Raw genomic sequence first — 27,558 nt, 5'->3', positions numbered from 1 at the left:
TGGCCGCCTTCAGACGCGGAAGTAGCTGTTCTGGTTGACAAAGTGTCAGCCAAAATATTATTATTTAGTTTTATTTGTATTTATTTTTATTTCCCCCGGTATCTGTTAACAGCCACAGAGGATGAACGGCCGGAGAGTGGCTCGAGGGGGAGGAAAAGGACCGGCACCCAGGGGGGTGAGACTATTTCTATTAATATTTATATACCTGCAGCTACTGGGAGGGCTGTCATACATCACTGCAGGCTGTATGGGGACCCTGTGTATTGTGGGGACCCTGTGTATTGTGGGGACCCTGTGTATTGTGGGGACCCTGTGTATTGTGGGGACACTGTGTATTGTGGGGACACTATGTATTGTGGGGAGACTATGTATTGTGGGGACACTGCACACCTTGGGCTAACAAGATATCCTAGGGATCAGTGATAACCAGTGTGTAGCCCTCCACATGATGTGGAACTGCAACTCCAATGATGCCCAGCCAGGCACAGGTACATTCCTTCTCTTTTTATTGTGTTGGCCCAGTGTCATGGGACCTGCAGTTCCACTAACAGAGAGCATGGAAAAACAAAAAGAGGTAAATTCCTTATCGGTTAGGTAATGGTTTAAAGCAGGGATAGGCAACCTTTGGCACTCCAGATGTTGTGGACTATATCCCCCATAATGCTGTCTAAGCGAGGTGTAGTCCAAAACATCTGGAGTGCCGAAGGTTGCCTATGCCCGGTTTAAAGGAACACTCCAAGCACCATAACCACTACTTACCTAGGTCCTGCCAGTCGAACACCGTTGCCCTTGGAAGCTAGCCGATGAGTTTGCCCGGCATAGTAGGGAATACCTCAGGGAAGCCAATAAAAGCGCTTTGCTGTAGCTTACGGATCGAGGGGAGGCAGTGACTGGTTGGTTCCCCTTGAATCCCAAGTAAGCTGTCAAATTTGTAGTGGCCCCACACTGACAGTTGAGATCAGCATCCAGTACTTTCAATTAGGGATTTCAATTCACATTAGATACCTGGGACTCTCCTCTGTCAGCTGGAGGCATTTTTAGTGCAGCAGCATACCACTCTGTTTAAAATTCTCTTTGCTAATATCAGTGCTGATATTAGCGGAGGAAACCTTTTGGGATTAGGATTAAGATTAGGTGTAGAATTAGTATTACGGTAGGTTTATTATTAAGTTCAGATTTAAAATGGTTTTAGAGGTAATTTTAGAATAGGGATTAGGTTTCAGATTAGGATTAAGACCTGCAAGGGAATCTATCTGCTGAAATCAGTAACATAATTCCTATGCTGACATCATCAGAGTTAATCCTTCTAAGACTATTTATAAGGTTAGGATTAAGGTTATAATTTGGGTTAGACGTAGGATAAGGGTATTGGTTAAGGTGGGGTTTATTATCGGATTTCGGTTAAGGTTTAGTTAAGGATTAAAGACACATTATGTGCACACAGACCACTCCAGCTCATTGAAATGATCTGGGTGCAGTGTCCCAGTCCCCCATAATCCTGCAATGTAAATCATTGCAGTTTTTGAGAAAGACAGCCTTTAGTGGTTGTCTATCAAACAGCCAGTAGAGGCACTTCCTGGATTCTAAGGAAATCTCTGTTCCTTAAACGATGCTGGACGTCCTCACACTCTGCATGAGTATATCCAATGTTGGCTATTTCCCCATAGGACTGCATTGAAACAATGCTTTCTTATGGAGAGAGGCTAATGGGCTCGCCTCATCGCTGGAGGAGGCTGAGCAATGAACCAATGCAGAGGGAGATTGGTGCTGGAATCGGGTAAGGGCAGGGGGGTGCAGAGCGAGGTATAGGGCTAGGAATACAGCTTTGTATTCCTAGAACCATAGTATCCCTTTAAAACTGGGATTAAGATTGTTACTTTGCCAAGGTATGGGGTATTGTCGTATACAGGAGATGCTGCTGAGTTTAGTTAATATAATTGTATTACAATGGGATTTAAAAATGCAAAAAAAAAGGTGAGATACCCCAGGGTGTCCACTTTCACAAAAGGTAGGACTTTGTGGGGGTAATTTGAACAGTCAAACTGCTATATTGATTTACAAAATAAAGCCTTGTGCTCAAACCGCCACTGCTCCTGGGTGGCAGCAATGACTATAGTACACATCAGCCCCAATACATAGAACACACAAAAAAATCATTTACAAATCCCTATTAATATCACTCCAATGACCATTAAAGTGTAAGCTCATCTGTCACTTCAAGGAAAAACCTCTTAGGTGAGTCCTACACTAACAATTCACCTTGCTGCTAAATTGCAAAATCTTTACTGGGAGTGGGGGATTATTGGATATAAGAGCTGTGCTGATGAAGTCTGATCTATATAGGTTGCTGTAGCGTGCGGGAGCAAAGGGACTGTTTTAAATGTAATGTAACATTAATGCTACTGTCTGTGTTTCAGTGCTTAGTTTAGTCTTAGATTTATGAACAGAAAATGCTGTATTTCAATCTACTAAATTGCAGGACACACCTTCCTGGCTGACAGATTCTGATTGCCGGAGTGTTACTGTAGGGTTTCGAAACCAAGGATGTCACAGTATTGAGAGGTTTATGTGACAGTTCTTTTATAGCACTTTTATCCAGAGCACTTTAGTCTATATATAAATAGGACATTGGTAATTATACAAACAGTACTGTGCAATCGTTTTAGGCAGTTCTTAAAAGTGCAGTAACTTAAAACAGCTCTGTGCCCTCTCCTTTCCAAAATGAATATTTCATAAAGATAAAATATTTATGAATTGCTCACATTGTCTGTGTTAGAATTTCAATGAAATTTCTATGCAGTCAAAAGATATACTATCTCATTTCTAACATGAAATTGAACGCGGATAAGTCGGAAGCAATGCCCATCTCACTGAAGGAATCGGAAGTCGCCCATCTACAAGCCCAATTCAGATTCACCTGGTGCGCGACGAAGCTTAAATACTTGGGGATTTGGCTCACCTCAGACCCCACGCAGCTTTACTCGCAAAATTTCACCCCAATACTACTCACGCTGAAGCAGGACCTCACTCGTTGGGCCGGCCTTTGTGTGTCATGGTTCGGCAGAATGAATGCCATTAAAATGAACCTCCTCCCGCGTCTGCTTTACCTCTTCCAGACGATCCCGATACGAATCCCGACGACGTTCTTCAGTACCCTGGACACCGCTCTCTCCGGATTCGTATGGCAATCCAAGCCACCCAGAGTAAAGAGAATGCAACTGCAACAAGCAAAAACACAAGGTGGAGTGGGACTCCCATCGATCCTAACCTACTACAGGGCAACACACTTACACCGATTAGTGGACTGGCACACACAGAAGACGGACAAAATATGGATACACATGGAGCGGGAGCAGGCCGCAGGGACGCTGCTGGCCGCTGTCTGGTTGGACGAGCAGATGAGGAGCAAGCCGACGCGGACCCACCCCCTGATTGGGGCGACACTGCAGGTCTGGTACTCCATACGGACCAAACTCTCGTTGACCACGACACCGGGTCGGATGACCCCAATCACCCACAACCCCGCCGTAGCGGGGGGTCTTAACCCACAAGATCTCAGGACGCTTGGTGCAACGGAATTCACGTACATGCAGCAATGGTGTGCAGCGGACTCCCTTAAACAACTCCCAGACCTTATCCCAGACAGGACCCCGACAAGTCTAGAGAGATTCCGCTATTTTCAAATCAAGGCGTACTACACCTCACACGGCGGACGATGCCTATTCCACAGGAGCATGACGGAGTTCGAAGACCTCTGCAGGGCCCGCTCACGCCTGAGCAGGGGGATATCCACATTATACACGATGCTTCAAAAGGCGGCCTGTCCGGAACCGGCTAGGTACATGGCGCGATGGGAGGAAGCCACGGGAGTCACGCTCAACGAACAACAGTGGACGAAAATCCACATATTCACCCATCAAAGCTCGATGAGCTCAAAACACCAGGAGCTTAATTACAAATTGCTGACGGGCTGGTACAGAACCCCGGAGCGGCTACACCGGATGAACCCAGACGCTACCGACTTATGCTGGAGATGCGAGGAGGCTGTTGGGACAGACCTACACATTTGGTGGTCCTGTAGAAAAATAACCCAATACTGGACACAAGTCCACGCACAGATCAAGATAATTCTGGACACCGACCTCCAACTACAACCTCTCCAAATGCTCCTCCATCACACGGAGATGCCAGTATCGAAATACAAGAAATCGCTCACGAAACACCTGCTGAATGCAGCCAAGCTGCTCATCCCGGCCAGATGGCGTACCGCACAGGTTCCTAACCTACAACAGTGGATGGACAAAGTAGAAGAGATCCACGGGATGGAAACACTCACAGCTTCCCTACGGGGAACCACGGAGAGATGCCTACAGACGTGGATGCCGTGGACAGACTTCATCTCCCGGAGAGAGACCTAGAACCCCAGCCCCGCTCCCCGGAAGGAGGGAACATTGTTGAACAGCTTCGTCTAGTCCCAGGTGGAAATGGGGAAACACTGGACTAAGGTCGTTGGGGCCGGCGGCGGGAGGCGCACGGCGACGGGCCTTGTGGCATGGGCGGACGCCCGGGGGGGTAGTCTTTCCTTGTCCTCCACACGCCTAGCCCTCCCCTCCCCGTCCTACCCCAACACGTTAGGCGGACCGCCACATTGGTCCTAGCACCAACTCACACTTAGTACATATACGGCTCGGACATGATCCTTACATAAACCAGAACGACACACGACCCTAGCATCTGCACCTGCGCGGAGGCGGGAACCACAAGACCCTTGGGAGATCCGATTTAGAGGCCAATCCGCAATCGGGAACCCATCAGCCACATAGGGGGACCACAGACAGCACACACTCAGATTTTGAGGAGGGATATAGGAGGCACAGAGGGTCCCACAGCGAGCCCATTGTACGCTTCAAAGACAGTGGACTTCCAAAGAACGCTCTGAGGGAGAAGCAGATAGGGGGAACGGATGACGGATACCCCAAACAGTCCCCAGACAAGAGAAATCTAGTTAACGCACTAGACCACTGACATACCCCCCCCCCCCATACACCCACGCACGTCCTGGCCCCATACCCTACCAATGGACCAGACTTCAACTGGTAGCCGCCACACTCGAGCTAGCAAGATCTACAATCTTTCATAGCAGACTGAGTTCAGTAAGACCGACGTAGACCTGTTTACTCCCCCTAATCTGCATTACGGCCAATACAGCGGTTTCTTACTGGTAACATGGGCCAAAACTTAGCTATCGGCCGAGGACACCATGTCTGGCCACTTTGATGTATAGGTTGATATAGTACAATAGAAGTGAAGTTTAAATTGAACTTGTTTATCCATGTGATACAGACTTACTACAATATCCTTGTTCAAATCTCAAATGTCATGTAACTTTTCGCAATGTTGTCAAATAAACACAAATTAAATATAAAAATTGTAAAAAAAAAAAAGATATACTATGACAAACTAGGGACTATTTTGCTTAGCATTTTTCCTCTGGCTGTCAAAAAAGGTGGAGCCAAGCCTTGTCGAGCCCCCAGCCGTCACTAGTGCAAGTTGTAGCTATAAAGACTCTTGTCTTTGGAGGACATTCTGAAAATGGTGCAGTCGCCATTGAAATCATGCTGTGATGGCTATAATTCTGGGAGTCCCCTGGCACAACACAACGTTAACTGTCAGATCATTTACCAATCACTATTGGGTACTCATGATGCTTCTGTTCTGAGCTGGTATGCTACAGCTGAAGTTCATGCTTCCAAATTTTATTAAGACACGGAGGCTCCTATAATGCTGCACTCTTTCTTTATTTCCCTCAGCAGCAAAGAAAAAACTTTATATAAACATAACCAATAATAACATTAATAGTCTCAGGTGTATTCTTCCCAGCAACAGGAAACAGCCGATCAGGTTCCACTCCTCCAGCATAATAGGCTCTGGCAACCAATCCTCTTCCTCTTTCTTTGCTGCTCCCTCAGTTAAGTATATCTGATCCCTCAGGCTCCTTATCTGTGGGTTTACTGTTTTTCTTGTAATTTTATTACTTATAATTTTATTCTTTTATTGCCATTATATTAATACTGTTATTTATAACATCACTGTGTTATTATTACTATCATTATTGCTATTGTTAGTTCATATCAGCATTATTGCCATTGCTATTGATGACTCCTGTGTAGCTTCATATTCCCTATGTGTATTTTCCTATTTTCACTTCCCCCACTTTGGGTCTCCCCAGCCCAGCCTGACTCCCAGAGCCTAATTCTGCCGGGCTCGGGGACGTCGGCTGGAGCCGCACCCGCCCTGTCACGGCGCTTCGCGCCCTTTTTTACATTACCGGAACGGCCGCCACCCACGTCGGCTCCCTGCTCGCGGCTCGCAAATGTGTAAACATTTAAACTGATTACACATTTGCCGCGAGCTCTGCTTAACCCGGCGTACCTCCCGGGCTCTCCTCACCGCCGCTCACGGCGGCCATTTTATTGGTTTACCGCGCTCGGCAAGCAGCTCCACCCCCAACGACCGGACCTCGGAGTTGGGATTCAGCTGCAGTGGCGTTTCGGACGGTTCCTTGCCCCCTCTAGTGTGTATGATTATACCTGTTATATATATTGCTGTTTTCTGTGAGTAATACCCTTAAAGTCCTACCCCTTGTTTTTCCTCTGGGTTACTCAACCCTCCACTTTAGGTTCAATTGTTTTACCAATTAGGTTGCAATTGCTATAACAAATTGGGATATTGGCATTTTTTATATACAAAATGCCTGGTGTCAAAGATATGCCCACTCCTTCTGGGTCTCATGGCACCAATCTAGGGAGTGCAAAAACACCTACAGGAGTATCTGATATTGCAGCGGCTATCCCCACTGAATTTGATCCTGCTACTGATATGCAGTTACTGATTGACAGCACTATGTCTAATGTCATGACTAAGGCCATCACGTCAGCCATGGGACTGATGTCTGAGTCAATTTCACAGACTCTTACACATGCTCTGCTTGAAGCACACAAATTGGCTCAGCCGACCGTTACCCAGGCTTTGCCTGTAATAACCCCAACACAGCCTCACACTGGCCGCAAGGCCATGGCAAAAACTAAACATGCTTCAATCTCACAGATGGACAGCTACACACCTGTCACAGATGGCGCGCCTAAGGTACCACCGCGCAAAAGAGCCACTAGCCAGGCAAAATCGGCTAGATTATGGAAAAGGGCAAAAGCCCAACTAGACTCTGAGTCGGATCTCAGCGAGATTGAAGAAGAGACCTACATGGAAACAGAGGATCCATCAGATCCTGAGTCAGATGACATGGCCGAAGACCATGATCCCAGAGTGCACAATACGCCTCAATCTGATTCGTATGACATGGAGCTTAAGGCCCCAGACGATGCAAACAAACTTTTAGACCCCTATGGGGAACCTCTGTTTGACCCCGATGACCTGCGTCATCCAAGGTCGGCGGAATGGTCCCCTTCGGCCCATGTGGCCAAATACATTGCATCAAGAATTCGCAAGCCTTTAAATAAGGCAACGCATAAAAAGCTGCGGGCAGAATGCCCACGTCCCACTATCCCTGATGAGGCCTGCAGAACACCTGCAGTGGACCCAAAAATCATTCAATTCCTGGGCAAGACAGGTTGGAAGCCTAATAAGGGCCTAGATTCCTCCCTGCGCAACTGCCAGGATAAGATATTAGATATATTGGGCCCAGCAACCAAACTATTTGATATGGTCGAAAACGACCAAGAGTTGGATCGTACCGCCATAAGTGGTTGGATACAAAGGGTGATTTGTCTGATTGGCAATGCCAACTGTGCGATGGCCACAGAACGTCGCAAAGCGATTTTATTGAAAATAGAACCCAAATTGGTGAACATGGCTATAACCAAGCCGGGCACCCAGGCCCATGGTCTCCTGTTCGGAGACAATTTTGTCAAAGAGCTTGGCTCTTTTGTACATACTTTTACTGCCACTAGACAAGGCGCAATCGAATATGCGCAGAGTTTTCCACCCTAAGGTTTTTGGTTGGGCCGGAAGAGCCAGGAGCCGTCTGTCCGGCCGTGTTAACAGGGGTTCATTCCGACAGAACCGAGGCTCCTACACTGGACAATGCTCCTTCACGGAGCACCGCAACACCCCGGCCTTCTTCCCACAACGTGGGCGGCCATGGGTTGCTCGTGGATCACTACGCACCCGCCCTGGAAGACGACCTTATGGTAAGTCCTCTCATATTTCCTTCTTCCCTATGGGCAGTGGGGGGCAGACTCCGACATTTTTTCCATGCATGGTCACACATCTCATCAGATGCCTGGGTATTGAACACGGTAAGAGGGTATACCTTAGAGTTCCTGTCCCTTCCAGTACAACTCTCCCCACCACGGGAAATGCTGTTTTCCCAACAAGACGCCTCCCTTGTGTCCGAGGAGGTCTTGGAATTGGCACACAAACTAGCCATCTTAGAGATCCCTATGACTACCCCAGGCTATGTGAGCAACCTATTCTTAGTTGCCAAGAAAGGCGGCGGCGTCCGCCCAGTGATCAACTTGAAACAACTCAACACTTATGTTGCCTACAACCATTTCAAAATGGAAGGCATACACTGCCTCAGAGATCTCCTCCAACCGTCGGACTGGATGGTCAAGTTGGACCTACAGGACGCCTATCTCACAATTCCAATCGCACGACACCACCAAGACTTCCTACCATTCATATGGCAAGGAAGGAAATGGAGATTCACCTGTCTCCCATTTGGACTATCCTCAGCCCCATGGTGCTTCACCAAACTCATGAAGCCCGTGATGGCTCTACTACGAAGTCGAGGGGTTCGTCTCATAATCTAATTAGACGACATCCTCATCATGGTTCAGTCCACCCAAATTACCGAGACCCATCTGACATGGACTTAGACTCTTTTACAGAATTTAGGTTTCCTCATCAATTGGAAACAATCCATCCTAACTCCCACACAGCACATAGAGTTTTTGGGTCTCTTAGTGGACCCTACACTTACCGGCGACAAAATTAACCAACATAAAGGAGATCAGATGGACTCTGACGACCTCCCTGATCTCCCTAAAACAATTGGCGAGAGTAATTGGCCTCTTGGCGGCCTCCATACAGGCCATCTTCCCGGGCCCTCTACATTATCGAGCGCTACAGCGCCTACAAGCCTCCCATTTGAGAGACGGGACCTCATACACAGACATGATCGCTCTGAACACAGAGGCGAAAACAGAACTCAAATGGTGGCTCTCCCATATGGAAGCCTGGAATCGCCGAGCCATTTTCGGCACCGCACCAGACATAATAATAGAATCCGATGCGAGCTTGCACGGTTGGGGTGCACGCTGTGGCAATGTGTCTACAGGTGGCAGATGGTCCGAAGTGGAATCATCACTTCACATCAATTGCCTGGAGCTCCTGGCCGGTTCCTTTGCAATCCGCAGTTTTTCTCCGACTCAAGCCCGATGTGCCATCCTTTTGAAAATGGACAATATATCGGCAGTCCGTTATATAAATCACTTGGGAGGCACGAAATCGAAGGTCCTGGCTAATTTGGCATGGGACTTTGGGCAGTTTTGCCTGGCACAAGGCATCTCGGTCACAGCGGAGTACATCCCAGGCCTTTGCAACACAACGGCGGACTGGTGCTCAAGACACCTCATGGATTCCAGCGATTGGCACCTGGAACCCAGAGTCTTCCAAGACATCCAGTCCCTGTGGGGCCCTCTGGACAAGGAATTGTTCGCTTCCCGTTTGAACACACAACTTCCCAGATTTTTCAGTTGGAAACTGGACCCAGCAGCACTGGCAACAGATGCCTTTACCCAAGAATGGTCCTCCACAAAGAACTACGCGTTTCTTCCCTTTGCATTGATTCCCCGCTGCCTACTGCAACTATGGCAACAGACGGGAACTGTAGTGATCGTGGCACCATGGTTTCTTTCCCTCTTGGAGATGGCGGTAGACATACCCTGCCACACTTCGACTATCTGCTTTGGGTCCCCCCATTCCCTGATTCAACAAGGTTTACTACACCTCACAGCGTGGCTGGTTTCAGGGAGCCCTACTCAATCGAGGGAATTTTGGAATCAACTCTCCAACTTCTCGAGAGCGCATGGGCACCCGGCACGAGACAAGCTTATAAGTCTGCTTGGAGCAAATGGCACGATTGGGGCATGGAACGGGACTTGGATCCCATATCGGCTCCTCTGACTTCGATCCTTCAATTCTTAACCTCATTATTTGAAAGCGGCAAAGCATACCGCACGGTGAACCTCTACAGATCGGCCATTTCTGCCGCACACCAAGGCATCAATGGAAAACCGATAGGACGCCACCCGCTGGTATGCCGACTCCTACGCGGCATCAGATTTGCACGAACCCCGCTGCCACGCTATTCAGTGCTATGGGACGTCTCCATTATCCTCAACTTCCTCGAATCTTGGCCAGATAACGCAACATTATCTCTGAAACAATTGTCGGCAAAACTGGTTATGCTCCTCTGTCTCGTATCCTGCAAAAGGGTCTCTGACGTCAGGGCCTTAGACGTCACCGCACGTTCCTATATTCCAGAAGGGGTCACTTTCGATGTATCCCGGAGAATGAAAACTTCAACAAAGAGAGTGACATTCCCATCTTTTCCTGACAAACCTCTCTTATGCCCGGTTAAATGCCTTCAATCTTACAAACTTCGCACCACTGCATTCCGGGACCCAACTAAACATGAACTCTTCATATCTTTCCAAAAACCACACCTACCGGTGTCTACCCCGACCCTAGCTCGCTGGGTCAAATGGATTATGGCTACAGCAGGAATCGACACCTCCATATTTTCACCCCACTCCATACGAGGAGCGATGGCTTCCAAAGCCTCTTTGATGGGTTGTCGTCTGGAAGACATTTTGAAAGCAGCCGACTGGTCCTCGGAATCTACCTTCCGCGATTTTTACTTCAAGCCAATACACCATTCCGCAGGAACGGTAGTCTCTCAGCTTTAAACCAGCATAATAGGAGCCTCTGTGTCTTAATAAAATTCAAGGATTTTACTATTACCATGACGTAAAGTCATGATTTTATTAATGACACGGAGGCGAGTATTATCCCTCCCTCCCACCCGACGACGGTGGAAAGGTTGACAGAAGTTGGGTAAGCTGACCCACGGTAAGTCATTTTAAACATGTATCTGCTACTGTTATACTCGCTAAAATGTTAAGTTACCTTTGTGATTGGAACCAGGTAAGCCCCTAGTTATGATAATCTCATGCCTATACGGTCACCCAATTTATAGGTTAAACAACAATATTCCCTTTGGCAAGAACACTGACCAAACCCTATCTCGAATACCTATGATTTATGCGTACACCCAGTATTCTGCTAAGGTATTACTATATTTTCCCTCTCTTACAGTCTAATCTACCTCACATCGAGTGGGACATTCCCTTTGTAACCGGTTCAATGTTTGGTTGGATAATTTTACTTCTTCGGGACCGCAAATAAAGAGGAAGAGGATTGGTTGCCAGAGCCTATTATGCTGGAGGAGTGGAACCTGACTGGCTGTTTCCTGTTGCTGGGAAGAATACACCTGAGACTATTAATGTTATTATTGGTTATGTTTATATAAAGTTTTTTCTTTGCTGCTGAGGGAAATAAAGAAAGAGTGCAGCATAATAGGAGCCTCCGTGTCATTAATAAAATCATGACTTTACGTCATGGTAATAGTAAAATCCTTGAATTATCATACAAACTCACTGATTGCTTGAGACCCGTGACATGAAACTCTCAGCCAATGAGAAAATGTTTAAACTTGATATGAGTTGTAGTGGTGGTATGAACGCATGCTCAAATTGGAATATGCATGGGCGCCCAACAGTGCCAGGTGAGTGTCAGTTTGCAAACGGTTTGACAATTTACTGTTGGACAGCGTCGGTGGAATCCTGGTACCATAACTACCACAGTATCTTCTATTGGTTATTGTGCTTAATATTCATTTAAAGGAATTGACCCCTATTTTCAATGTACTCTGTTTGTAATTTAAAAATAATAAATAAATAAACACTCCCATTTGAAGTGTCTTCATTGACTGCTGATCCCAAAGTATTGCAAAGTAAGAAGTCAAACTATGATATTGTGTACAATGGTACTTCTGGTGTGAGCAGGGAAATACTGCAGATTCTCTGAGCCAACTGTTTTCTCTACTCCATCAATCTCTATTTGGCTAACACGTTCATACGGTCTTCACTAGGCCCCTTTCCTCCTGGATGGGTTAGCTGCAGATGGTGATTCAGAGGATGATGGAAGCTTAGAGGCTGAACTTCTCGCTCTGACTGGGGGGCGCCCAGCTGGGAACAAAGAAAAACCCAAAGGAAAAAGTAAGTACCTTCTCAGAACCACCTGTATACGTTTCGGATACTGTAAGGCCGCTCACATTTGAAGCTGACTGTTTACCTTTCATCCCCCAAAGCTCCGCTTCCTATGGAACATATTGAGAAGATGGCTGCTTTGTGTATGCAGGACCTTGATGATGAAGACGATGGAGAAGATTTAGACGATGACGAGGATCTGTTGGTGAGAGACAAGTTTATGGTTGGAGGGCGGGAGGTATGTAGATTTTTGATAAAGTAGAACCTAACTTTCAAACTGTGATATTGCACCATGACAGGCAGAGTTGGATGAGGTCCTCGGGGATGATGATGAGAAGCTCACCGTTGTAGCCTCTCCTTCACAAGTAAGTGTGACCTCTGCGTTTTCATAACCTTGACCACAGACACTTGGTCTTGAGATTTTTCTGCTTCTGTTCCTGTCCCCATTATATAAGCTATATTATCCATACAATTTTTGTACTAGAGAAATTGGCATGAATATGTTTTGCTGTTTCCTAACCTTTGTTTGCTGTTGTAGCCTTCTCATTCCTCTTCCGATTTTTCCCTGCAGTTAATCATTTTCTCAGACTCCCCACCAATACCTCCACATCCAACCTCAGTTGTCCACTTCTTTATGTTTATTTCCTATAGGCTATTTCACACTCTTCTCAATCAGCCCCTTCTTCTGAAGGGAGCATGGAGAGTACGCTCACAGATCGTTTGGCCATGTATAAGGACGCTCTGTCTAATGCCAAACAAGCTGGAGATGGAAGCAAAGCTAGGAGACTGGAGAGAGGTGTGAAGGTAATATTTACCATTATTAATGGTTCTATATTTAATTGGGTAATGTTTTCTACTCTAACGTTTTATGTTTCCTGCAAACACATTTTTCTACTAGACTTTGGAAGACTTGCTCCGTTCTGTCAAAAAAGGCAGGTCAGTGTCTCCGGATGACATTCCTCCTCCGGTGGCAGTCGGAAAGAGCCAGAATTCTCCTGTAACTTCTCCACCGGCCCCCGTGTTTACTGAACCCCCAAATCAGCCACTCTCAACCTCTGTGAACAAACCACCCTCTCCAGCTCCTACTACAATAAGGGTACCTCCCCCTGTACCTGTCAAACCCCAGAGCCTCCCCCAACTTGTGACACCTGTGGCATCAAGTTCACCTGCCACCCCAAACCCAGGTGAGTATAGCCATAAAGTGTTTGCCATGAAGGAAGTAACGTATAAAGACCTTAGATTGATTGTGCCAGATTGATGATTGTGGTGTTCTGGTAACCATAGAAACAGATGGAGACAAGGCTCGTGTTCTGGAGAGGCAGAGAGAGTACAAACTGGCAGCTTTACATAGCAAACAGCAAGGAGACACAGAGATGGCCAGCAAGTATTATCGCGTTGCCAAGGTAACCGATTCTCTTTGACATCCTGGACAACTTTTCTACTAAAGATGGGCAACCATTGGCCAACAACTAATGTGAAAACCCCATCTTTAGCAAAGTAGTTTTACGCTGATCTGAGGATCATCTGGAAAGCGTTATGAATCCTATTCTGTGTTGATATCTACAGAAATAAAACGTGTAAGATATTTATACAGTAAAATCATTTTCATCATACATACTAAACGAGGATTTTACAATGCCAAATCACCACGGCAACTAGTACAGGACCTGGCCCTTTTACATTTTGTTTATTTTGTTGATCGCTCAGTGTAGTTTCTAGACTGTCAGCCATTGTGGTTTTTATTTATTTTATTCCTATTCCCCTCATTCAGTCTCTGGATGCAGTACTGACTGCTTTGGACTCTGGACAGAAATTGGATCCGCGAAGCCTGCCGCCTCCTGCAGGTGAAAGCAAAATGAGCTTTCTCTCTGTCTCTCTGTGTATCACCATTCTTCCTTTTATTCATGTTTTCTTTTTTTTTTTTTCTTTCTTGTAGATCAGCTGCCAGTGAACAAACCTGGGCCCCCCCAATCTCCGGTGAGCACAGCACCGCCGCCGGCTGCACCAGCCCCAACCGCACCAGCCCCAACCCCAACCGCAGGTAATCACTTCCCATTTCACTTACATACACTAACTCCAAGAATGGCTGGCCTTTTATTTGTTAAGCTGTGAGGCATGTCGTCTAATGTGATAAAACTTTATAGAAGCGGTAACTGAAGAATTATTTTATTTATGGTAGTGAGGTACCTTAAAAAGCACTAGCGTATACCAAGTCATACGAATGCCCATTCTGATATGCATGTTTAATCCTACTTCCATACAGTGGACACTGAGCAAGCAACAACAAGGAAGATACTCCAATATTTGCCGGATCCTATCATTTTTATTTTACAGATTTTTGCACTTTTATTAGGCATTGGGTAAAAGTGTGAATTGTAGAGGCATTCAAAGGGAGTTTATCATTTTTTTTATTTAAAAATAGCCAAACTCCTATGTACTATCATATGGCTTTTGCATAAGCCTAAAAATGTTACTTTACCACAAGAGCTGCCATTGGAAAAATAAAGATTTAAATAAACTCCTACAAAAAAAAATTGCTAAACTAGCAATAGCTGACGGGAAGTATTATGTCAATATGGCTATTTTGGCTTCAAAGTGGAAATTCACTTTGAATTCCTAAGAATTATCTCGTTGGTGATCCGCTCTATATGTGTACGTGCTTACCTGTATTAACGTTGTGTCTGTCTGCGCAGATCCTCCACCACCACCTCGTAATACACAGGAAGCTTTGCAACAAAGGATGGAGCGTTACCGCAGCGCGGCAGAGCAAGCCAAAGGGCGAGGTGATGATCGCAAGGCGCGCATGCACGAGCGCATTGTGAAGGTGAGAATAGTCAGAGAATGGTTACATAGGGGGAGTATGTATAGTACTTTTATATTGTTTAAAGAGTGTTTCCTTTACATTTCGTGTGTTCTCTCCTTACATTTAAAATTGTTTTCATGTTTTCTGACTTCTTTCTCACAGCAATATCAGGATGCCATCCGAAGCCACAAAGCGGGTAAACCGGTCAATTTGGCAGAGCTTCCTGTCCCTCCTGGTGAGTATGGTGAATCCATGACTGACCGTTCGTTATTCCTTTTAAATACTGTACTTAACAAAAATGTCTCACTTGTCTGTTTTATAGGGTTTCCTCCCTTGCATGGATTAGAAGCCTCTCCCCAGGAACAAAGCATTGTGGGAGTTCTGGAGAACGCAATGAAGCTGGCCAATCAGCCAGACGGAGAGGGAAGCGACAGTGAAGATGAAGAAGGCGAGACAGACACAAGAAAGGTCAAAATCCCAAACAGATTGTATTGTAAACAGCCATTACTGAACCTCGTCGTGCCACATGGCTACCTGTAGCCATGACTAAATAGTTTTAGCTTAATCTTGGAATGCAATGCAGCCAGATAGCACAATATGAAATTCATGGGCTATCAGTAACCATGCGCCCTTTAACAACCCCAGGTTTTTTTACATTTCACATGCAATTTGCTTTTATTAATGGTCTTAAAGGGATAGGTAAATGAATTGGTTGGTTTGGTTTTTTTTTGGGGGGGGGGGGGTTCTTCATTTTAGTCTCTCCATTGTATACAATTGGCAATGCCGGACTATTAGTCCTTCTTATAATCGCAAATGGAAGTTCTAGGAACTCATAGCTCCTTAAGACTTTATTAGGGACCATGAGCACAAAGGTTGACAACGTTTTGGCCGAAACAGACTGTTAAACCTTGTCTGGGCACTAATCGTTCTGCTTGCCTGACGCACAGCCTACCCTGATGTGAAGCACTATGTACCATTGGTTATGGGTGCTATTCTGATATCAAGCTAGTGACCCTTAGAATTTTTAAGGTCACTGCTTCTGGTATAACTTCATCTGGTGGGACCCAAAGATTTGAATTGTGTTTTCTCTTCCTTGTATCTTATTACAGCTCGCTCCTCAGTCAGGACATGCATTACAGCCTCAGGTGGCTGCTCCAAAGGTCTCCCCATCAAAAAGTCCCAAGCAGTCTGGAAAAGGTGTGTGTGCTCTTTTTTATTTGTGGGGTTAGAACAATATCAAATATTCAATTTCTTCATTATCCAGATATTTTTGAAGCATTTGTGAAGAATTGCTTTTGCAAAGTGCAAGGCGCGGTTTTTTGGGGTTTTTTTTTTTATTGTATTGTGGCCCTTCCATTTATGAACCCAGCACAGTTGTCCACATTTATTATGCTGAATAGGGGAACCTCACACAATTAAATTATAAAGGAGATTCTACTAATTGTATTGTATAGGGGAATTCAAGTTAGCCACTCGTATTGCAGTGTTTAATAGTATTTCAATCTAGCCATTGTATTAGTGAATAATAGTATCTCAAGCAACCATTGTATTACAGTGTATAATAGTATCTCAAGCAACCATTGTATTACAGTGTATAATAGTATCACAATCAAGCCATCCTTATTACAGTGTATAATAGTATCACAATCAAGCCATCCTTATTACAGTGTATAATAGTATCTCAAGCAACCATTGAATTACAGTGTATAATAGTATCACAATCAAGCCATCCATATTACAGTGTATAATAGTATCACAATCAAGCCATCCTTATTACAGTGTATAATATCTCAATCTAGCCATTGTATTACAGTGTATAATAGTATCTCAAGCTAGTCATCCATATCACAGTGTATAATAGTATCTCAAGCAACCAGTGTATTACAGTGTATAATAGTATCTCAAGCAACCAGTGTATCACAGTGTATAATAGTACCTCAAGCAACCAGTGTATTACAGTGTATAATGGTATCTCAAGCAACCAGTGTATCACAGTGTATAATAGTATCTCAAGCAACCAGTTTATTATAGTATCTCAAGCTGTCTAGAATCTGACTTGTTCCCCTTTAGCCCAACAGCAGCTCCAGTTCCTGGAAGGTAGGAGGAAACAGCTCATGTCTGCTGCCCTCCGTTCCAAGCAGCACCGGGATATGGAAGGTGCCAAGATGTTCCTACGGCAAGCCAAAGGTTTGGATGCCATGATTGAAGCTACAAAGAATGGACTTCCAGTGGACATTACTAAGGTAATAGGGAGACTGGGAAGCTGGGCCTGATTTATACTTTCATTCTGCATTTCTTTACTCCATTAAAGGGAACCTATACAGGGTTATTTACTGACGCGAGAATTCAAGGTCCAAATAGCTGAAATGGAAACATTCTCTAAGGCTGCTATGCTTTGAGTTTGGCTACCCTGGCCTTCAATTTAATCGACTTTGAATTCACTTTAAATTCTCAATTTAATACCAATCATTAGTTTAGGACGATGGGTTCTCTTCTGTCCACCCTTCTTTGCTATTAAAAGAAAACAACTTTTAATAAAGCTCACCTCGTTTCCAGTGCCGGGACTGCTGTAGCCGCCTGTTATAAAAAATAAAAAACACGATGTTTTACGTTTTTTCGGTAAAATGACCGGACACCGCACCCAGACCATTTCATTCAGATGATGTGGTTTGGGTGACGTTAGTGGTCCTTTAAATATCAGTTTATGTCCTTCAGGTCCCATCTGTCCCTGTGAATGAAGATGATTTTACACTGCAGCGGAAAGGAGGAAGTTCCGTTCAGAATGCGGAGATGTACCTCAAAATGATGGAAAAGTTAAAGCAACAGCATGAGGTGAGGCTGGATTTAAAGGCTTGGGGAGAGATAAAGGGAACTAGGTAGGTTGTTAACAAATATTTAGTAGAAATGTATTTCTAATATTCTCTACCTCGCCTCCTATGCATGCTGCAAAGTAACCCAAGTACCCCCTTACCCCTTCCAACACTAATTATTTGATGTAGTATATGTATTGTTCCCTAAGGTCCCCCTGAAGAAGTGAAATGCCACCCGTCTCCTGGTTAAACACATGTTAACAGAACTGTTTTTCACGCTGTGGTTAAAGGTTTTAGAGTATCTTTAAATGCTGTCTCTCCCTTTCTCAGATGTGCATGTCGTATTCTCAGCAATTCACTCACCTGGGGAACATCACGGAGACGGCAAAGTGGGTGCTAATTCGTCTTTTCTTTCTTCTCTCTCCCCTAAAGTCTTCTTCTTCTCTAAAGTCTCATGCTTGGGGAAGCCAGCTTCTCGTTTAATACAATCCCAAATATCCTACCCAGATTCCACTTCCCAAGCCGTTACAGTGAAATATTGCTTGAAACCATTAAGCATGCTCGCAGTTATTGAAAATACACATCCAATGAATCCCACAAGCCTGGAGCCACTTTCAAACTATTAGTCCCATATTGCTTAGCTTGTCTGCTGATACTGTTTTCTGGAAAGTACATAGGTTAAAATGTGCCTTTTGTGATACACACAACTTATGCACAAATTAAAGAGTATATAAATTAATGAAATTTCATCAGTACTTTGAGATAGCAGTATTGTTTGAATATATATATATATATATATATATATGTATGTATGTGTGTGTGTGTATGTGTGTGTGTGTGTATATATATATATATATATATATATATATGCCACCTCCCCCCTTTCAATTGGAATCATATAGGGCTTGAGGGTAACATCTATACAGTCTTATGTTTGACTGACTTATTTCCCAAACTGGGAAGATAGGACTTTAAATCAGAGCTCATTGCCCTGCCAGTGATAGAGCAGGGAGATTCATATACATAATCGTGAAAATGCTATCACACAGCCCATAACTCTGGTTTTTGGTTGTAGCTTTGAATTCGTATATCTGCATAAACAACCTACAAAGCTTTTCTGTGAACATGTGTCCTCCTGATCTCTAAATCCTGGTACCTCCTCCTGCATGCACTCTCTACCTTTTTTTATTTTTCCTCTAACCCATTTCCCTTACGCTCCCTCTGTTTCCCATGTTTCCTTTCTCCCTCTGGGGGTCTTATATCATCATTCTTTCTCTCGGAGCGCTGTAATTTACTAATGGTTCTCACTCCTTTCTTGCTAGGTATGAAAAACTGGCAGAGGAGTGCATGAAGTATATTGAGCTAATAAAGCAGGCTCACACCAGAGGTCTCCCTGTGCCTCGCTATCACTACGAAGAGAGGACCGTCAGTGTTGTCAAGTGAGTGTTCTCTCATTACCGAGACCCAAGTCATTCTAATACCCATTCTCAGTATGAATATACCCAAACCATTCTAACCCTCAGTATCTGTATAATGAGACTCAAACCATTTCTAACCCTCGTTCTGTATAAGGACACTCAAACCATTCTAACCCTCATTCTGTATAATGAGACTCAAACCATTTCTAACCCTCATTCTGTATAAGGAGACCCAAACCATTCTAACCCTCAGTATCTGTATAATGAGACTCAAACCATTTCTAACCCTCATTCTGTATAAGGAGACTCAAACCATTTCTAACCCTCATTCTGTATAAGGAGACTCAAACCATTTCTAACCCTCATTCTGTATAAGGAGACTCAAACCATTTCTAACCCTCATTCTGTATAAGGAGACTCAAACCATTCTAACCCTCATTCTGTAAAAGGAGACTCAAACCATTTCTAACACTCATTCTGTATAAGGAGACTCAAACCATTCTAACCCTCATTCTGTATAAGGAGACCCAAACCATTCTAACCCTCATTCTGTATAAGGAGACCCAAACCATTCTAACCCTCATTCTGTATAAGGAGACTCAAACCATTCTACCCCTCATTCTGTGTAAGGAGACTCAAACCATTCTAACCCTCAGTATCTGTATAAGGAGACTCAAACCATTCTAACCCTCAGTATCTGTATAAGGAGACTCAAACCATTCTAACCCTCATTCTGTATAAGGAGACTCAAACCATTCTAACCCTCATTCTGTATAAGGAGACCCAAACCATTCTAACCCTCAGTATCTGTATAAGGAGACTCAAACCATTCTAACCCTCATTCTGTATAAGGAGACTCAAACCATTCTAACCCTCCGTATCTGTATAATGAGACTCAAACCATTCTAACCCTCATTCTGTATAAGGAGACTCAAACCATTCTAACCCTCATTCTGTATAAGGAGACCCAAACCATTCTAACCCTCAGTATCTGTATAATGAGTCTCAAACCATTCTAACCCTCACTCTGTATAAGGAGACTCAAACCATTGTAACCCTCATGCTGTATAAGGAGACTCAAACCATTGTAACCCTCACTCTCTGTATAAAGAGACACAAGCTAGCTTAACTCCCAGTCTTAGTATCACGAGATCCAAACCATTCTAACCCCCCACTCTTGGTATAAGAAGACAAGTCCTTCTAACAGCTTCTGTTCCCACAGGATCTTCCCAGAGCTTAGTAACTCTGATCTTGTCCTGTACGTTACCAGAGCCGTCAATTTGCCGATTCCTGCAGGTTGGTCAATCTATCCATCTAAATGTCAGTTTCCCTGTCTGATTGTCTTCACGTCTTTTATCACATTTCTTTTTGTGTTTTTAAGGAACATCTCACCAAGACATGGACACATTTGTGCGGTTTGAGTTTGGCTATCCCAGTCTGGTAAGAAGGGAATGGTTTGGGGTTTGTGTCACTGTGTTCAGGACATTTATAACAGCCACGTGTGCTTTGTAACTAGGGTGTATAGTCTGATACGAAGAGGCTACCAGGGTGATATGTTGCTGTTTAACATTTTGTTGGTGGGTGACATACTGAGAACTATAGATCCTTTAGTTTCTGTCACTTGCTAGTTACTTGTGCTCATCATTCCCTGTTGTTTCCCTGTTGTTGGGAATTATTTGTACTTGTAGATTGCACTCCTAATGCACAGTGCATGGAATATCAATTGCATTAGGACCCTTAAAGTCTCAGTGTCTGGTCAAAATCAAATTGGTCAAGAAGGTTATCATAATAATTATCTTGAAAACTCCTTGAAAGTCATGGATTGATTTAAACGGCCTCAGCCTCGATCATTGGAGAAAAAAAGTGATTGAAATTTTAAAGAATTACAGTAGCAAAACTGTGACTTTTACATTTTAGGAAGAAGCTCAGAAAGACAAAACAAACATTGTAAAGGGCACCAATTCTCCAGGTACGACATTGGGGGGACATCGCGCAATGTCTGGCAGCTCTGTCACTGAACATTTTATATAAATCTGTCTAAATTTTACAATTCATATATAATCTGCTAAAACGTGAAACTTAGTGAGCCTGAGTGTCTTCATTTTTTTTTTTTAAATTAATATTTAAAGAGGAACTGTTATTTCTTTGGAAGGTGACAGTTCCACATTCCGACACCCCAGTACATCATCTTACTGGATTGAGCAGCAGAGATAATTAATAAAACACCATTGTCCCTGCAGTACTTCTGAGCAAGTGATGTAGTCCTGTTTTGGACAATGCTGTATGCGATCATGTGCCACGCCGTACAGGCCACGTCCGTTTCCGTTTATGCCTCCCTTTTTTTCCTTCCTTCTGTCTTTTACCTTATAGTTCAAATAATTATTTTTGTTTATGGTTATGCTCAGCCAATATTGTTATTGTACAAAAATTGATCTTGGCTTACTTTATCTGCAACGTAATGACGGATCATTTTGTCATCTGTGCCTGGTATAGGAATTTAAAAAAAAAAAAAAAAAAATGCTCTGGCTGGGCTAGGCAACCTAACATACAGTGTCAATAAAACGTACAACCGGTCATACTGTGCAAAAACTGTTCCCCTTTAATTATACAAATAAACTCATTTTTATGCATTTTTCTGTAGTATACAAAGAGAAATTTACTCTACAAATTAACCGCAATCACCGTGGTCTGAAGAGGGCAATCCAGGCGAAAGGCATGAAGTTTGAAGTTATTCTGAAGGGGTGAGCAGACGCTGCCAGTATTGGTTTCTTCCAGAGGCTACGTATGCATGAAACAAGCAATTTACTGGCCAGTTCCAGACTTTACTCAGCCAAGACCTATGTCGTCTCATGCATTTTTATTCAGGTTTATTTTTTATTAATGCCAGCCATAAGAGGAGGAGAAACTGTTTTAGTCAAAATGCTCCCTGAAAAAAGTGAATGTGTGATTTTTGCACAATAATCACTGCATTTGGCTGTAGAGCTATGAAGTTTAGAGTGACCCTTTTAGTACACAGTACATCTGTAACACACTAACTTCCCCACTAGGTGGCAGCTCTACTCTCTGCAGTCTCTCACAGTTGGCTCAGTTGGATAGTGATAGATCTCTGACCTGTTTCTAACAGCCAGACAGTAAACCTGTGTTGTAAGTGAGGTGTTTTCTGATTGACCTTGGCAACATTGCTCATTGGGTTTACTCACTAAGCTTGGGGATTGTCAGAGATATAAAATTTTTAGTCCAAAAAGAGCCAATTTAGAAAATGTTTTGTCCAAAGTTCTCTTTCCGCATCTCCACAATTTCTGGTTCAGTGGATAATTTCCTATTATGTTCTGTAGGCTGTGTTTGTTCAGAGTTGTGATTTCCCATGACGGTGTTGGTGTTTGGGATTTCACTGTGTGAAATAGTGATATATGTGTGACACTGTGCCGTCTCTCCAGGGGTCTCTTTAAGTCTGATCGCCTGCTGGGGACCTCACATCTCAAGCTGGATGCTCTAGAGTCTAACTGTGAGATCCGGGAGATACTGGAGGTAAAGTGCTGTCACCCAGTTTTAGTATATTTTATGCCTGTTTTGCCGTGCAGTGACCTCACTCCTGTTTCTTCCTTTCCCAGGTGATGGAAGGACGCAAACCATCAGGTGGAAAGCTGGAGGTGGCTGTCAAAATCCGGGACCCCCTCACATCTCAGCAGCTCAGCACCACCACTGAAAAATGGCTGGTTATAGAGCCATTTACATTGCCTCCAGTAAGAACTCTCCTCCATCTACTTCCTCCTGTCTCTCATTTGAGCCACTCAAACACTCACCTCCTGTCTATCGCTGCAGCACAGATTAGTTGAGATTATTCTGAGACTTGATGTTAATGGTCTGGAAACCAACACTATAGCAGTATAGCTGTCCAGAATTTAAAACCCTTCACAAATACCAAGTGGTGCAACTACATCTCCCATCATCCCATGTGTAACCTGGTACCAATCTCATGCATTATTTGTGTCATTTCTGCAGTCAGTCTGTCTGTTTTTATTGCAGGTGTCTGCTCCGAAACCCAAACAGCCAACACCAGCTAAGTCTCCGGTCAGCAGGTTGGTGCCGACATATGGTGATCACTTTGATTTGGTGTCTGTTTCATGTTACTTTAATTCTTTACTCACACTTTTATTCTTTCCCTCTCAGCGGCCCCACCTTGTATTGTTTGAGTGTTTTGGCTTATGAGGAGGAAAAACTGGAAAAGAAGGTGAGTTGAACTGTTGTACAGCGTATCCTCTCCCCACCACCTGGTGAGCCACTCGTAAAATGTGTCCTCTCCCCCACCACCTGGTGAGCCACTCGTAAATTGTGTCCTCTCCCCCACCACCTGGTGAGCCACTCGTAAATCGTGTCCTCTCCCCCACCACCTGGTGAGCCACTTGTAAATCGTGTCCTCTCCCCCACCACCTGGTGAGCCACTCGTAAATCGTGTCCTCTCCCCCACCACCTGGTGAGCCACTCGTAAATCGTGTCCTCTCCCCCACCACCTGGTGAGCCACTCGTAAATCGTGTCCTCTCCCCCACCACCTGGTGAGCCACTCGTAAATCGTGTCCTCTCCCCCACCACCTGGTGAGCCACTCGTAAATCGTGTCCTCTCCCCCACCACCTGGTGAGCCACTCGTAAATCGTGTCCTCTCCCCCACCACCTGGTGAGCCACTCGTAAATCGTGTCCTCTCCCCCACCACCTGGTGAGCCACTCGTAAATCGTGTCCTCTCTCCCACCACCTGGTGAGCCACTCGTAAATCGTGTCCTCTCCCCCACCACCTGATGAGCCACTCGTAAATCGTGTCCTCTCCCCCACCACCTGATGAGCCACTCGTAAATCGTGTCCTCTCCCCCACCACCTGATGAGCCACTCGTAAATCGTGTCCTCTCCCCCACCACCTGGTGAGCCACTCGTAAATCGTGTCCTCTCCCCCACCACCTGGTGAGCCACTCGTAAATCGTGTCCTCTCCCCCACCACCTGGTGAGCCACTCGTAAATCGTGTCCTCTCCCCCACCACCTGGTGAGCCACTCGTAAATCGTGTCCTCTCCCCCACCACCTGGTGAGCCACTCGTAAATCGTGTCCTCTCCCCCACCACCTGGTGAGCCACTCGTAAATCGTGTCCTCTCCCCCACCACCTGGTGAGCCACTCGTAAATCGTGTCCTCTCCCCCACCACCTGGTGAGCCACTCGTAAATCGTGTCCTCTCCCCCACCACCTGGTGAGCCACTCGTAAATCGTGTCCTCTCCCCCACCACCTGGTGAGCCACTCGTAAATCGTGTCCTCTCCCCCACCACCTGGTGAGCCACTCGTAAATCGTGTCCTCTCCCCCACCACCTGGTGAGCCACTCGTAAATCGTGTCCTCTCCCCCACCACCTGGTGAGCCACTCGTAAATCGTGTCCTCTCCCCCACCACCTGGTGAGCCACTCGTAAATCGTGTCCTCTCCCCCACCACCTGGTGAGCCACTCGTAAATCGTGTCCTCTCCCCCACCACCTGGTGAGCCACTCGTAAATCGTGTCCTCTCCCCCACCACCTGGTGAGCCACTTGTAAATCGTGTCCTCTCCCACACCACCTGGTGAGCCACTCGTAAATCGTGTCCTCTCCCACACCACCTCGTGAGCCACTTGTAAATCGTGTCCTCTCCCACACCACCTGGTGAGCCACTCGTAAATAGTGTCCCACCCACCAAATTTCACCCCGTTCCAAGACACTCCTGTTTACCTTGTTTTTTTCACTCCCCTTCCCAGGTACATGTATATCGGCAGCAGCAAAGAGCGGTTCCTGATGACCTCTTTGCTCAGCTCAGTGATGTCAAGAAGCGTAGGGAGCGACAGATGCAGCAGCTGCGGCAGGGAGGACCTGTACGATCCGGTGAGTCTCACACACCACATTACTTACCATACTCACCAGCAAGCTATCTTCACTTCCTTATTTATCTTGGGGGTCATATTCTGTAATATCTGATATGGGATATGTTGTTTTCTCTCTTCCTCCTTGCTTTAAATTTTCTTGATCTTTCATGTTTCCTAATTTCCCTACAGCTTCCCTCCTTTCTCACGCCACCAGAGATATAAACCTGTTATTCTGGTGCAAGGTTGTGCCTGTCTTCTCCTCCACTCCAACTTATCTCCTCTTTATGTCCCACCTCTGAATCCACTTCTTCCATCCTTCCCATTTTCCTATCCAGCCTTTCTAACCTGGCCAGTGTTTCCCTTTATCTGTTTCTCAGAATATGTTCGCCAGCTACATCGCTATCTACAGTTTTATGAGGACTCTGCACGTCGACTTGGACAAGAAGGAAACAGGGTGTGTGGCTGATTTAAATAATTTAGGAGGGATTTTCAGTGTTCCATTATTATTTCTCCGTAATCCCCTTCTCCTTGTTTTCACTTTCTAGGAAGGAGCCAAGGAAGCGTTATATAAACGGAATCTTGTAAATAGTGAGGTAAGTTTAAAGTACGAGATGCGGCAAGCCAGAGAAAATGTTCATCAAGCAATGAGAATAGTCTAGTCTAGTCTAAATGTGCAGACGTCCAGTTTTTAACAGATCACAATGAATTTGTTTAATCTGTTCCTCTGAGTGAGGAATGTGTGTGAATGTTTAACCTAACTTGTTGTCTTTGTAAGAAAATGTTTGCAGTATCTGGACTTCTGAAATTTGGGTAGTCATTTGTTATATAATTTATTCTGTTGATACAATAATAGCAATACAAAATAATAATCTAAGGGGCATGCAGGGTTCCGTGTGTATTTCAGGGTAGACTGGCTTGCGTGATTAAGTATATTTTAATGTATAATTTTTCCAGCTGCAGAAAATGAATCAATGAAGAATTTGCCAGATGAGGAAGACCTAGGTGGAGGTGTTTCAGTGCCTTATTGCCCCCACATTGGCACCAATCAGTACCCCTGTCTCCATCTGCTTCTCCTGTCTTCCCAGCCACATCCGTGTGTTCTGAGAGTTGGCTTATTTGGACAATCTGACATATTGAGCACTTTTTTTAGTCATTGTGAACTTTCACTCTGAAAAATACACTACCAAAGGCACCAGCAGCATGGCAATGTGGGAGCTTGTGAGCAGCAAGATGTTTGTCATATTCTCTTATACTGCACTAAATTGAAAATCGTTTTTTCTTGAAAGCTGTGTTTTCTAGAATGGACGGGTTATAGAAGTGCGCATGCACGTCCGCTAGTGTGAGCATCTGAGTGCATGTGTGCGCGTGTTGTGATTTAAATAAAGAAGAGGAATGCTTTTTTTGAAGAGATAAAAGTAATCGCATTGTGAGAAATTGACTGCATTTCCAGCATGTACACAAAGATGATGTAAAAGCGGACAAATGCAGGTTTACACACGTCCACGTTCGTTCTGTGCACTCGTTCGTCCTTTAATATACTCCCTTTTTTTTTTATTCGCTGCATGTGTGTGTTGTAATGACAGCTCCAGCACCGAGCTATGTAACATACCTCAGCGGTGCCATGTTGTACATACATATAGCTGGATGTTGCTCCCATCTTCAATATGTACAAAGGAAATCTACAATTGTACTATTCGAGACTTTAAAATATTAAACACTATGCACTCTAGTTACTGTAGCAGCTCTAATTCAGATACAAATTAATTAAAATTTAAAGAAAGGTGGTTTACATGTATATTTATGTATAAATTCATTAAGAGACAGACAGGGCATTCTTTTAAAAATAGGTGTATGACTCATTTAGTTTGAATTAAATTTAAAAAAGGAATAACAAAAAAAAAAAAAATTCTCATGGCGTAGCCTCGGTTAATTTTTTCTAAACTAGTGCAGCTAAAAGAAACCTACCGCAAAGTAGAATCACATTATTTTATTTTCTTGATCTTGGCTAAATCTGTCATGCCTAGGATATTTCTCTGCTTTTGGCTGTCACGGGTCATATAAGAAGAGTATCGGTGATTTCAGATATAAATGTAATCAGAATTTGGAATGTTGGGCCTGTAAGCACAAACTACTACACACAAAGTAAATGTTCTTGAATAGCAGGCATCCCAGGGATCTGTCACTTTATTGGAAAGCACACTATTAAATAAAACCTTGAAAATCATAACTTGTGTTAAGCGTTTTCTTTTAAATGCATATTAAGTTTGACATCACAATCCAGTTAAGTCCAGGCATGGCCCGGG

The 27,558-nt window shown here is 44.5% G+C and overlaps 1 protein-coding gene across 1 annotated transcript; it reads left to right on the top strand.

Annotated features, from left to right (window-relative positions):
- CC2D1A (coiled-coil and C2 domain containing 1A) lies at positions 1-27,466 on the top strand. The gene is made up of 29 exons (XM_063449623.1): positions 1-175; positions 12,236-12,362; positions 12,455-12,558; positions 12,653-12,718; positions 13,005-13,157; positions 13,252-13,537; positions 13,638-13,756; positions 14,125-14,197; positions 14,290-14,394; positions 15,047-15,177; positions 15,319-15,391; positions 15,479-15,624; positions 16,266-16,353; positions 17,227-17,399; positions 17,872-17,988; positions 18,297-18,355; positions 19,289-19,405; positions 20,607-20,680; positions 20,766-20,824; positions 21,302-21,353; positions 22,026-22,125; positions 22,822-22,912; positions 22,996-23,127; positions 23,411-23,463; positions 23,555-23,615; positions 25,151-25,274; positions 25,633-25,709; positions 25,801-25,848; positions 26,210-27,466. The coding sequence occupies exons 1-29, from the start codon at positions 122-124 to the stop codon at positions 26,228-26,230; spliced, it is 2,883 nt and encodes a 960-aa protein (XP_063305693.1). The 5' UTR covers positions 1-121; the 3' UTR covers positions 26,231-27,466.
- The last annotated feature ends 92 nt before the right edge of the window (positions 27,467-27,558 follow it).

This window comes from Pelobates fuscus, chromosome 3 (genome assembly GCF_036172605.1).
Source record: "Pelobates fuscus isolate aPelFus1 chromosome 3, aPelFus1.pri, whole genome shotgun sequence".
Lineage (NCBI taxonomy): Eukaryota > Metazoa > Chordata > Amphibia > Anura > Pelobatidae > Pelobates > Pelobates fuscus.
This window is presented reverse-complemented; position numbering and strand designations above follow the sequence as displayed.

Coding starts and splice junctions, on each gene's coding strand:
- CC2D1A (XM_063449623.1), top strand. CDS start 122: ATGAACGGCCGGAGAGTGGCTCGAGGGGGAGGAAAAGGACCGGCACCC. Junction 12,363..12,454: donor AGAAAAACCCAAAGGAAAAA/GTAAGTACCTTC, acceptor CATCCCCCAAAG/CTCCGCTTCCTATGGAACAT. Junction 15,625..16,265: donor GCGAGACAGACACAAGAAAG/GTCAAAATCCCA, acceptor ATCTTATTACAG/CTCGCTCCTCAGTCAGGACA.